The 12,254-nt window shown below is 46.9% G+C and overlaps 4 protein-coding genes across 4 annotated transcripts; 3 read left to right on the forward strand and 1 right to left on the reverse strand.

The window, feature by feature from the left end:
- Positions 1–150: 150 nt before the first annotated feature.
- Positions 151–605, forward strand: Pdw03_0379 (Molybdopterin synthase/thiamine biosynthesis sulfur carrier, beta-grasp; the record flags this gene model as incomplete). The annotated part of the gene is made up of 3 exons (XM_014682081.1): positions 151–212; positions 269–433; positions 488–605. The coding sequence occupies 3 exons, from the start codon at positions 151–153 to the stop codon at positions 603–605; spliced, it is 345 nt and encodes a 114-aa protein (XP_014537567.1).
- Positions 606–737: 132 nt separating this feature from the next.
- Positions 738–3,042, reverse strand: Pdw03_0380 (6-phosphofructo-2-kinase, putative; the record flags this gene model as incomplete). The annotated part of the gene is made up of 11 exons (XM_014682082.1): positions 738–989; positions 1,044–1,220; positions 1,274–1,648; positions 1,713–1,832; positions 1,881–1,988; positions 2,042–2,122; positions 2,188–2,357; positions 2,411–2,508; positions 2,565–2,600; positions 2,660–2,848; positions 3,029–3,042. The coding sequence occupies 11 exons, from the start codon at positions 3,040–3,042 to the stop codon at positions 738–740; spliced, it is 1,620 nt and encodes a 539-aa protein (XP_014537568.1).
- Positions 3,043–3,780: 738 nt separating this feature from the next.
- Pdw03_0381 (Mitochondrial import receptor subunit (Tom40), putative) lies at positions 3,781–4,989 on the forward strand (the record flags this gene model as incomplete). The annotated part of the gene is made up of 3 exons (XM_014682083.1): positions 3,781–4,092; positions 4,169–4,816; positions 4,882–4,989. 3 exons carry the CDS (start codon positions 3,781–3,783, stop codon positions 4,987–4,989), a joined length of 1,068 nt encoding a protein of 355 aa, XP_014537569.1.
- Positions 4,990–9,762: 4,773 nt separating this feature from the next.
- On the forward strand, positions 9,763–11,304 carry Pdw03_0382 (Glycogen synthase kinase (Skp1), putative; the record flags this gene model as incomplete). Its single annotated transcript, XM_014682084.1, has 7 exons — positions 9,763–9,808; positions 9,857–10,029; positions 10,088–10,171; positions 10,258–10,606; positions 10,672–10,865; positions 10,914–11,118; positions 11,171–11,304. The coding sequence occupies 7 exons, from the start codon at positions 9,763–9,765 to the stop codon at positions 11,302–11,304; spliced, it is 1,185 nt and encodes a 394-aa protein (XP_014537570.1).
- Between the last annotated feature and the right edge of the window lie 950 nt (positions 11,305–12,254).

Consider the following 12,254-nt stretch of genomic DNA (forward strand, 5'->3'; position numbering starts at 1 on the left):
TTGCGGGAAGATTGGGGCTTATCGATAAGAGGTTCTGTCTCCGCGCAGCCCCTCCATCTTCAACAAACTCGACTTGGAATTTCTTTCCATTCGTTCTCAATAAGAAAAAGAAGTATTCTATGCTCGATTTTTCTCTTCATCTGCAAAACCATGGTTGATACTTCAAATGTGGTCCACGGAGAAATCCCCATCCCTATCACCGTCGAGTTTACGTACGTCAAATCTTTCTCTCAATCGATCAACTTCTGCTAACAACTGATCTCGATAGTGGCGGCTTAGAATTGCTATTCGGGAATGAGCGCAAGCATAAAGTTGTTCTACCCGCTTGTTTAGGAGACGGTAGCAGGCCAAATATATCATACCTGCTTAAATACCTCGTCGACAACCTCATGAAGGATCAGAGAATAGACATGTTCATCATGGAAGACAATGTGTACGTCAACATAACTTTGGGGTGTTATTCAAATAATATTAATGATCTCGACAGACGACCAGGCATTCTCGTGCTCATCAACGATGCCGATTGGGAACTTGAAGGCGAAGAGACTTACGAACTTCAACAAGGAGATAACATTGTTTTCGTCTCGACTTTACATGGCGGTTAAACCGAAGAATTGTATTGGTGCTATCAACGCAACTTAGACAACAAACAAACTAGATTTAAACTGTGGCTGGAGGAATTCGAGAGCAACATTGAGTGGTATTGCCGGGTGAAGCGAATTAGTGTCGAGGTCTATCTAAACCACATCTTCAACATGCTGTTGTGAGATCCGTTCGCGCTCACGCGGTGTTCGAATTCCACTCGGTGTTCGGTGACCACTCTGTGGAGTTGCTTGACCTTCTGGGGTACCAAGTCCTTGCGTTGGTGATACCACCCCGCTTGGAGGCACTGGGATCTTCAAGTCCTCTGGAGAGGCCGGGATAATCTCTTCGGGAATGTCGGGGACATGGATTCGCTGTGCCTCGTTCTGATAGCTCTCGGGGACGATCTAGAATAGTTTTAATTAACTATGGAGATTAATCCAACCCAGAATCCAATTTACCTCAATTATTTCATCGCGAGGGAACTCAAGGAACGGAATGTCCGCAGCATTGCAGGCCATGAGATATCCATACAAAACTCTCAAAACGCTTTCGTGTGCAATGATGAGCAGGTCGGTTTGCTCCCTCTCCAATTCAAGGATAATTGGCTCGAGTCTAACAGCCAAGTCATGGTATGACTAGTGGAAAGGGTCAGCAGCTACAACCCTGAAGGGATTGGGGTAAGGCTTACCTCCGCACGGGGATAACGATGGTGGTAGGGATCGAGCTCGTGCTTAGCAACCTCATCCCCATACTCTGCTCGGATGCGATTCTCGGACATATTCTCACAGACACCAGGGTTCAGTTGGCTCAATTGAGACCTCTGTCGGATTTTATATCCGTTTTCGTAGAAGTATTTCGCGGTTTCCACTGTCCTGCGCCGTGTGGAAGTCCAGACCTTCAAGGGCCTTGACTTATAGCCAATCTCTCCTCGCTCAATCATTGCTTGCTTTTCCTCTTCTCGGTGAGCTAGTAGACGTGCGGTCATTTTCTTGGCGTAGTCTTCTCCCTGTTCTGACAATGAAGCATCGGCTTTGTATGAATCTGCATCTAGCGAAACGCCAGCCTAGATAAGAAGTTAGGTTTTGCTTATGTTTGCATTGTAGTAATATGGACAGTAGATGACGTACCCGGGCAAAATATGTGCGTCTCGATTTGATGTGGAGATTCAGAAGATAGAAAACTATGCGGTTAGAAAGGTAACCAAAGCTTCGATTGTTGACAATCAGTCTCTCGCCGGCGTTGATCATCTGCAATTTGGTGAGCAATGGTTATGCGACAAAATCGATTGCGTGTACCTTGATATAGTTCAAGTCCTTTTCCTCCATGGTCTGGAATTGAGGGATGCGAGAAGCGATACGGTTCAAGTAATGCTTCACGGCATCTTCTGATTTCCATGAGACGTACTGGCCATTATTGTTAGATTTTTCACTCAATGCCAGGATATAACGAGACTCACATCAGGGGAAGATATCTTGACTCTGCGAACATTCTCTTCAATGATGTGTTCGTCGTCACACCATGACTCAATGAATAGGGTCTGGTTTAAAAAGCATCAGCGTTTAGTCTATTGTACACATATCCAAACGATCAATTCGGACTAACCTCGATATCATGCTTTGCAAACTCCTTAGCAAGCGAGCGCCGTCCTGAAGCTAGCGGGTTGACGGCATCGTATATCGCTATTTGACCATTTTCATGATTCAAAAAGTGATAGATGTCTTCTCGACACTTTCTTACAATCTTTTGGCGTAACAGAACGGACTTGGCAGTAGCTAAACTGGCATGTCAATGCTGTTGTTCAGGTGAATCAGGATACCATGCCTACCATTGACATAGAAATAATCATCTGGCATGTCCTCACCAAATGGGATTGTGGCACGACGATAGTCACCCAGGTGGAAGATTCTGGTCTTAACACCAAGCCTATCAATGCATCAGCATGCCTCTCGAAATGCCCAAATCACAGGAGTAGAGCATACCATCGCAGGTATCGTGCCAAAGCTACTGAGATATGTCTGTCATGAATGTTAATTTAGTCCACTGAGTAGTATTACTGATGTAAGAGGTATCATACGTTTTGCCTCTCGCAGGCAAGCCGACGGTGATGATTACAATGCGGCCCGAATGGAAAAGCCGACCAGATTCGGTGCTGTACAGCTGGGCCGGAGCCAGATCGGCCTTTTCCGGTAAGTCATGAATTGCATCGACAAAGATTGACGACTTGCGGCGGAATCGTGGAGAGTTGGCCACAATCTCAGCGGTGCTGTATGATGTCAGTTCAAATCCACTATCAGCCTTCACTCTTCAGTCTCTCCGAGACTAGACAGGGGACATGGCTCATGTTATTTTCTTATTTGTGCTAGTATTGCCAAGCAGAAAGCACACAAAGACCAATATTCATGGAAGAAAATATTCAACTGTGAAGCGGGAAAGGCAAGCTTACAGTAAGGTGTCCATTGTGGGATGGCGACGTGACGCAACCTTGAGATAACAAGATATCACAATATTCAGTGTCGAGCGTGTCAGGATAATCGATCGATAGTCTTGAAATAGATCAAAGGTATTTCGTGTCACATCAACCCGATGGATGGTAAGATAGGGAAGCAAGAAAGCAAGAAATAAAGAAGGGTACCTGAGAGGCGGTATAGGTGAACGATCAAGGCCCAGATATCAGGTGCAGATCATCGGTTTTGGTTGCCTTGTTTTTCAGGTTCAACGTGAAAAGCAGTCCAAACGAAGCCCGATTCAGGGACGATTCAATCCCAAATAGAAACTAAACAACGAAGCGCTTCAAATATTAATCAACATCAGTGAGAACCACCCCCATCACTCCCGATGACCCTTAACCACCCCCAAAGCCTCTCCCCCAGTCGTGCCTTCGACCGGGAAAGCCCGAAGATTATGTAATATCCCGGCGAACGATAGCAACCAAAGACGCCGAGGCAGGCGACTAGCATTTTTCGCAGCTTGGAAAGTCTTGAATTGCTTCCCCTACACTCTTGAGCGCATCAAATCCAGCCCTTTTTCAATATTTTATCAAGGTCATCTGAGACGTTTGTTCGTCCCAGATCCTCGGGCTGGTCTGAATCCCTTTAATTCTCAATTCTTTGTGTTTTTTTCCCGAGTCTCAACTGAGACCGACTAACACGCGTGACGACACCTAATATATTCGTCAATAATCAGATCTCAACTAAAATGGCCGATTACCTATCATCCCTCTCCTTTCTCACCGAGAACCCTGCCGCCGCGGCCGTTCACGATGCATACTCCTCGTTCTCCGACCGAAGGGCCTTGCTCAACCTGCCCAATCCCGGAACTGTCGATAACCTCGCCAGGGAAGTGCAGAAGGATGTTCTCTTGACCAACTTCATGTTCTCCGGTCTCCGGGCAGACCTAACCAAGGTCTTCGGCATGTCCCCTCTCTTCCGTGTGTCGCATGCCTTCTCTATGGGCTCAACCGGCAACCTGCCTCCATATGCTTTCTCCGCCATGTATGGAAGCCCCAAGGTAAGAACAACCATCCAATGTGATCTATGTGCCGGTCGCTGCGATTGTCAGTATCTAACATATCGTTTTCTGCTAGGTGTTTATGCAAGGTAACTACGGAAGCGACGGTGCGCTCGCCGCCGTCGCCAACTACCGCTGGAACCAGGCCCTTGTCACCAAGACCAATGCTCAGATCATGAACGGTGGTACCCAGGGCTTGGTCCAGATCGATAACGACTACACCGGCCGTGACTTCTCCGCGTCCCTCAAGGCCTTCAACCCCTCTTTCCTCGAGGGTGGTCTCACTGGTATCTTCGTCGGCAGCTACCTGCAATCCATCACCCCCAGTCTCGCTCTTGGTTTCGAGGCTATCTGGCAACGCCAGGGTATCACCGCTCGTCCCGAGACTGCTCTGTCCTACTCCGCTAAGTATAAGGGTGATGACTGGATTGGTACCGCTCAGCTGCAGGCCCAGGGCACTTTCAACGCCACTTACTGGCGCAAGCTGTCCGAGCGTGTTGAAGCCGGTATTGACATGAACCTCCAACTCCAGCCCTCTCCCGCCACTCTTATGATGGGTGGCCCTGCTCGTGACGGTACCACTGCCATTGGTGCCAAGTACGACTTCCGTGCCTCTTCGTTCCGCGCTCAGGTTGACAGCACCGGCAAGGTCAGCTGTCTTCTCGAGAAGCGCATTGCCATGCCCATCTCTCTCTCCTTCGCTGGTGAGATCGACCAGGCCAAGGTAAGCGACATTCATATTTCCCTCTACCCACGACTTCGATACTAATTTCTTTTTTTTTTCTCTAGCAAACGGCTAAGCTCGGTCTTGCTGTCTCCCTTGAGCTTGCTGGTGAGGATGTCATGGAGCAACAGGACAAGGTTGACCCTGCCAGCGTGATCCCTCCTCCCTTCTAAAGCTTTCCTCTCGCATTGCCTGAGATAATAACCCATTCTCCCCCCATGTTTTAGTAGTTCTTCACTCGCCATGTCTGAAATGACATATGTTGTCTCTCTTCCTCGGTATATCCTCTTGAATTTGGGTTGCTGGTGCATGTGGCCAGTTTTTTGGCGCCATGGAGATTCCAACTTTTTTTTGTATAGATTCACACCCCGGTTCCTTGATTTCCTGCCTGATGCTGCATCTCTGTTTGGCCTATGGTCTGATATCTTGTGTCTGCTATCTTTCCAGTTCATTTCCTTGCGTGGCCATGTTTTGGGTCTATGGATTTGCCAGATCTGGGATGCATGGCTGCGCCTGCAGATAGCTCTGGTCATGTTTTACGCATCATAGACGGGCCAATGTAAAACAAGTTTTGATTAAGACAAATCATCTCTCATTGTCCCATTGTAATCTATCCTTCTGGTGATTTTTTTTTACCCACCAGTTTCGCCAGTGACAGGGTGTACAAAATCAACTCTTTGTCCCAGTGGGTATCCACGTATTTATATGTCATGAGACCATAAAATTCAAGCCATTCAATATAAAGGTCTCAGTTTTTTGAACGCTGAATCCTTTAGATTAAGATAACCAATTAAACAAAAGGCTCTCTTTCGTCACAACCATTGACTCCAAACGATATCAGAACAAGCCCAATATAAAAGCGGAGAGGAAATTAATCCCAGACAGTGCCCATGAATACCGAAAGCGGTGACCGGGACGAACGACGGCACATCTTCCAAGACCCAACGAATCAGATAAATCGACCATGCAACCTTACTCCACTATGAGCTGTGGGCACTGGATCAACTCATGCAATTGGTAGAATAATTCCAAAATGCCGCAGTGGCCTTAGTGCATCTCCTAGAATGGAACCGTTTCTGCTTCTTTTCTCCACCCAATTGGACCAAGTTTCTTGGTAAAGTGGGTTCATTTATATGTTGGGTCTGCCATGTTTCGCTCTCGAAAATGATACGGGTTATTGTGGGGTGTTCAGTAATAGAAAATGAAACACAGGGTAGATGTACATGAAGTGTACGGAGTACGTTAGTTTAGGCATAGCAAGCGCTATGGTACTTGGTCATCCAATATGGCATGTGGGATCAGCCACTTATTCCATACCCCCAGCCTGAATACCTAAATTACCTAAATAGGGTCGGTTATGAAGTCTTGGTGGGCCACAGTCAGTTAGTTCCCTGCAAGTTTGGCTGGGACTTGATTGTTGCCTTGCGATTGGAAAATCCGGTGTTCGGACACTGAATATCAGACTCCAGTGACATCATATTCCCCGTTCAACCCTCTTCTTAGGGCTTTCCTCTTCGTCTACTTACTGCGTTCCCTACACAAGAAGTTGGCCAGTTACATTCGATGCCGGGGATGCACCTAGGGATGTATGTCCCGGATAAATGGCTGACCCGGGATGATAAAACTAGAGGACTGAAAACAGAAAGGAAAAGTGGAAATGAAAAGAAAGGAAATTGCAGTATAGGGTCCGAGTGTCACAGCCCAATTGACAGGCGCTCTGGTGTTGGTATACAACTACAACGTGCGGAGCGCTGGAAATGAATGTGGGTAGCGTGTCCACAAGGCAAATCCATTCCCTTGATATGATACATTGGTAGATTTGTGTGTTTATTTCTACCTGTTCCACGGAGATCTTGCCCAAGGTTCAGAGGACATCTGTTCTAGATGATAGGTTGGCACCATGTAAAATGAGAGTACCAGTTCCTTGGGTTCGAATCGTGTCATATCATTCATCCCTAAGTAGTTTGTACATCCGTTTTAAATTTCCAGGCCATGGGATGAATGTGTCTAGATGCAACGTGTGCTTGGTGCACAGATCGGTAGATTTGGATCCTCCTGGACGTGATCTAACCACAGTGTGGGCAGACTGGATCCCATTTCAAGATTGAACCAATAGCCTCCCAGATGATTCGCATACCTGGGCAGTCCCGAATTCCTTTTGAGTACGATGTGCTTTGTCATCATGTGGCCAGTCCCAACCAGGGAGGACTTCAATGAGTGGTTAATATTGTCTGGCATCTCTCTATTGTTTTTGTTGGGAGATAGATAACCCACGTGTCTAACAGAGACAGAGAGACCATAGAACGTCGTTCCTTGCTTCCATGCTTTTTCCGATCCGTACATGCCGATGGTGATTGGGACATTCCGCCGGTTTCCTCCCGTGCATATGCATCGTTTAAACATCATGCCAGTGCCAGCCTAGAAGTGTTGCGTTTGCCAGGAACACACCCAGCTGCTTATTCTCGATCTGATGCGTCGGGGATTTACACGGTATGAACATCCAAGGCTCGGTCGTAGTTCAGGTGTGTCTTGTGTGAAGATTGAATTGAATCCACTCCGATCCGCCAAGGATCAGTCATTTGGATTGAGTTGTAGAGTCAGCAAATCCCTACAACATAGATTATTTGCCGAGAGCCGATGAACACTTCCGAGTGTAGATCTGTAGTCATAGTTGTACCGGTGCATGGTTCTGGACATGACATGGATTCCTTTTTCCTTTTTCCTTCTCTTTCAAGTTGACGGCGTCAGACCCCTGCTGAGGGGGCGTCATTTCTCCCCTCGTGTCAAGAAGATCAACTGCGGTAAGTCGCATGACAGCTTGAACCAAACTGTGGCGATTCCGATCCCCAGTGGTCACCTGCTCTAGGTCTGGTGACGTCGATGAGGGGAAGCTCATAGGGTAGATCTAGATATACTGCACGGCAACTACATACTAATATCTCCTCTATCCACCAAAATTCTAGAGATTTTTTGAGATTAAAGATGAAAATTGGAATTCTAGATTTACACAAGTAGCTTCATCGACCGTGTGCAATGCGTGACAATGAAGGCTCAAAAGGAACACGTGAAATACTTTGTAAATACCAATACCAATACCAAGCAGTACACGGTAAATGGGCCGTGCAAGTAGCCTGGGAGCTCCTCAACGTTAACCTTTTGAGCCGGGTGCATCCCTACAGTGCAGGGGCCAAGTTCAGACATCCTTTTTTTATGTACCTGACTTGGTGCTTGTGCCAGGAACATTCCTATGTTGTATGCCCCTTCGATTCAAGACGGGTTCTTTTTCCACTTATATCGTTTCCTGTTCTTGTTTGCTTTTGATGTTCTCTTGGCTTCTTTTTTCTGATACATCCAGTTGTGCCAAATCGGGGTTCTTCTGCTGGTCCAGGTCTGGTACAAGAAACTGTATGGACGGGACTACGGCTGGAATCCCAATGATTATCCCGACCTGGGCGTCGGCTGAGAGAGCTTCACCTCACATGCCAAGGGATCCCTGCACACACTTTGGCATCGAGATCCTCGAAAGAATGGGCGTGGAACGGGAGCCCCCTTTTTCAATTCCGATGGATTTTCCGGGCCGAAGAGCTTTCTGTGTGAACCTGTATGTTGTATATGGCTTTCCAACCGCTCGGTCTAGTTCCCAATTACCGGTGTGTTATTTATCTTTTTAATCTTTAATCTTTTGTTTTTTTTTTCTCCCGAAATGCCCCCTGGAACTATGCAGTGAGAATCAGGAGATTGAAGTGCCAAATGATATAGTTGATCGCTAGTAGAGCGTAGTACCCATATATTATTAGAATCTTCCGTATGTTGAGCTCGGAATAGTAGCCGGGTCCAGCTTCAATTTGCAGCTTTGACCATATTTCGGCCCAAGCTTCTTCTTCTCTTTTTTTTTTCGAGGTCAGCTGGTCTCGTGGGAGAAAAAAGATTACAATACAACAATTTCAACCAATGACAGTGGTTCCAGGGAAAATCACCGTTGGGTCACCCGACATCCTGTTTTTCTCTTACCCTATGGGGGGGTTATATAGGGTGCAATAGCTATAAACAGAGATAGCATAGTAAAGCGTATACTATGTATAGCTTGAATTATATTCCCACTACCCCGGAGACTCCGCTTTCTCCAAAAAAAAAAAAATAAAAGTCTTTTTCCAATGTTACCCGGATTTCGTACACCGGCGTGTATTGGTAAATACCGGAATACCACCTGCTCCCATATGATATCATCTCCCGAACGTTGGTAAATAACAGTAAATTACAGTCCTTATACTGTGCAGGGAGTATTCTGTTCTTCTTTCGATCTGTTTTCTATGAGATATATTCACCCATACCGATTCAAGATAGGGTAACTCGAAATTTAAAAATTGAATAAAAAAAGAGAAAAGGGTGGGAACCAAAATACACCCCCATAAAGAACATTTGAAGGGAAGTTGGTGAACTTGAACTTGTAGCTCTCCCGCCCCTCTCTTTTTCCTCTTTCCCCCCTCCCGAATTGCTCAACCCTCGTAAGACATTGGCTTTGAATCGATTCTCTTTTTTACTTCTTTTGGTTCTTTGAGAAAATTCAAAGAATCTGATTTTTTATTGAAAATAATTTTTTTTAAAAAAAAAGTTACCAAAACCCAGAAAGAAACAGAACCCCCAAAAAGGAAATCCATTCCATCAACGTCACCTTTCTTTCGCCCTGAAGCCGCCCCAATTTTACCTAACCTTTCCCTAGTCTAACCCGTCTTATTTCACTCGATTCGACTTCATTGGTTGAACATTCTCTACGCAAAGTTGCCCACCTTCTCCTCTCTCATTCTTCTTCTTCCCTACTTTTACACATTCTTGGCTCCCGGCCATTTTGCTTCCTTTCCCATCGGTCCTTCCGCCCCTCCCTACTCCACCCCGGTTTAACCACCCAAAACGGTCTTCTCAACTTCACATATCTATCTATTTCCGCGATGTCACAGAATCGTCCCGGGCTGTTCCCGACTTTGCGCATGGGTGGTAAGATATAATTCTGAATTTCAATGGGGGAAAACTGACCTTTCCCAGAGGTCATCCGGGAGAAGGTCCAAGATGGACTGACTGGCGAGTCCAAGGAGATCTCCTACACTCAGTGTAAGATTGTAGGCAATGGCTCCTTCGGCGTTGTGTTTCAGACCAAGATGGCTCCGAGCGGGGAAGATGCTGCCATCAAGAGAGTCCTTCAGGACAAGCGGTTCAAGGTAACTGGGGTTCTCGACCTGGGATCTGTGTGTCAGACCACTAACCCAATCTCTCTAGAACCGTGAGCTGCAAATCATGCGGATTGTGCGCCATCCTAACATTGTCGAACTTAAAGCCTTTTACTACTCCAACGGCGACAGGGTATGTGTCTTCTGGGTGTCCCGCCCGATCGTCTTTCCGTCCCCCGTTCCTGTGGGCTGACCGTGCCCCCGATTTCCCCTCAACAGAAAGATGAAGTCTACCTCAACCTCGTCCTCGAGTATGTTCCCGAGACGGTGTATCGCGCATCGCGTTACTTCAACAAACTCAAGACTACGATGCCTATGCTCGAGGTCAAGCTTTACATCTACCAACTCTTCCGGTCGCTGGCCTACATCCACTCACAGGGTATCTGCCACCGTGATATCAAGCCCCAGAATCTCCTTTTAGATCCCGCCACTGGTATCCTGAAGCTCTGCGATTTCGGATCCGCTAAAATTCTAATCGAAAACGAGCCTAACGTTTCATACATCTGCTCTCGCTACTACCGGGCCCCCGAATTAATCTTTGGTGCGACCAACTACACAACAAAGATTGGTATCTATTCCTTACTCCGGAGAACCTATCTCATACTCTAACTGGTGATTTTTTTTTCTCTCTAGATGTTTGGTCGACTGGTTGTGTGATGGCTGAATTGATGCTTGGACAACCCCTCTTCCCCGGTGAATCGGGCATTGACCAACTGGTAGAAATCATCAAGGTTTTGGGCACCCCAACTCGGGAACAAATCCGCACCATGAACCCCAACTATATGGAGCATAAATTCCCTCAAATCAAACCCCATCCCTTCAACAAGGTATTTCCCATCCTACCCGCGCTCTGTAATGGTGCTGACCCGAACTAGGTTTTCCGTAAGGCACCACCGGAGGCTATTGACCTCATCTCCGCCCTTCTGGAATATACCCCGACACAACGGTTGTCTGCGGTTGAAGCGATGTGCCACCCCTTTTTCGATGAACTCCGCGACCCGAACACCCGGCTACCAGACTCACGCCACCACAACAACCCCTCCAAGGATCTCCCCGCCCTTTTCGATTTCTCACAACATGGTAAAAACAAATCATCCTCTCTAGTGACAATCTCCCGCTGATCAATATATAGAACTTTCGATTGCCCCTGATCTCAACACCCAAATGATTCCCCCTCACGCTCGCCCAGCCCTCGAGGCTCGCGGCCTCGGTCTCGATACCTTCAAACCCCTTTCCAAGGAGGAGATGCTTGCACACCTCGACTGAGTTGACCAGTGTGTGTCCTCCGCCTCCCCCCCCTCCTCCCTTCTTGCGAGGGATACGTCTGTTCGTTGTGCCGCCATCTGCACTTTGCGTGAGATTCTACCTGCCGACCAAGTTCCACTGTGATCTTAAGTGCTCTGAATTGAAAGTGCACTGCCTTGTCTTTTTTTCTTTTTTCTTCTTCTTCTTCTTCTTCTTCTTTTTCTTCTTTTTCTTCTTTCGGGACTCGGTTTGCCTCAACCCCGGACTGGGTGGAACCTTGGGAACTGGTGAATGAGCAGGGAATGGTATGAAGTGGGAAAAGTGCATTCGTTAATGGCTGGGAAGCGGAAACCATGTTTCTTCAGGGTGGTAAGGGTTGATGGTTTTCACACAATGGGAGGTCATGGCATGGAGTTTATTTTGAGGTGTCTGAGACAGCTCTTGGGAGGAAAAAGTGATACCCTTTCTGTGCACGTCTGCCTCTGGGGGTCGGAGACTGCATAGTTTCATCGGTCGAGGGGAAGAACCCCCAGACGCAGCAAGTCGATCTCGACCCCAGATGGGGGGATGGATTTTCCCATAAATGCATCGGAGATCTTGAAGATTTCTTTGGATACACGTTTAGGGGGAACCCTCCTATGATGGTCAATCTCTCGTCTTGCAGCGCTAGAATCCCCGTTCGTCCTTCCCTTTGCGTTCTTTTCTTTTCTTTTCTTTTTTGTTCGCAATATCCTTGTATCAGATTCATCGGGCTCGGCTGGTTCCCCGGTCCTCCGACTCACCGGCCATGAGCTATATGTCATTTCAGTTCTCAAGCAGACACTTCTTCTTTCTTTGGATTTTTTTTTCGGTAGTGATGCGTAAAGAATAAATGGGATTTGAACGATGTAATATATATATACTATAAAAGGTGGATTGTATTCAATTCTCCTACATCTACTTGTATGGTCCGCTGTCGAGATACTTTCAGT

The sequence above is a fragment of the Penicillium digitatum genome, chromosome 4, assembly GCF_016767815.1.
Source record: "Penicillium digitatum chromosome 4, complete sequence".
Classification (NCBI taxonomy): domain Eukaryota; kingdom Fungi; phylum Ascomycota; class Eurotiomycetes; order Eurotiales; family Aspergillaceae; genus Penicillium; species Penicillium digitatum.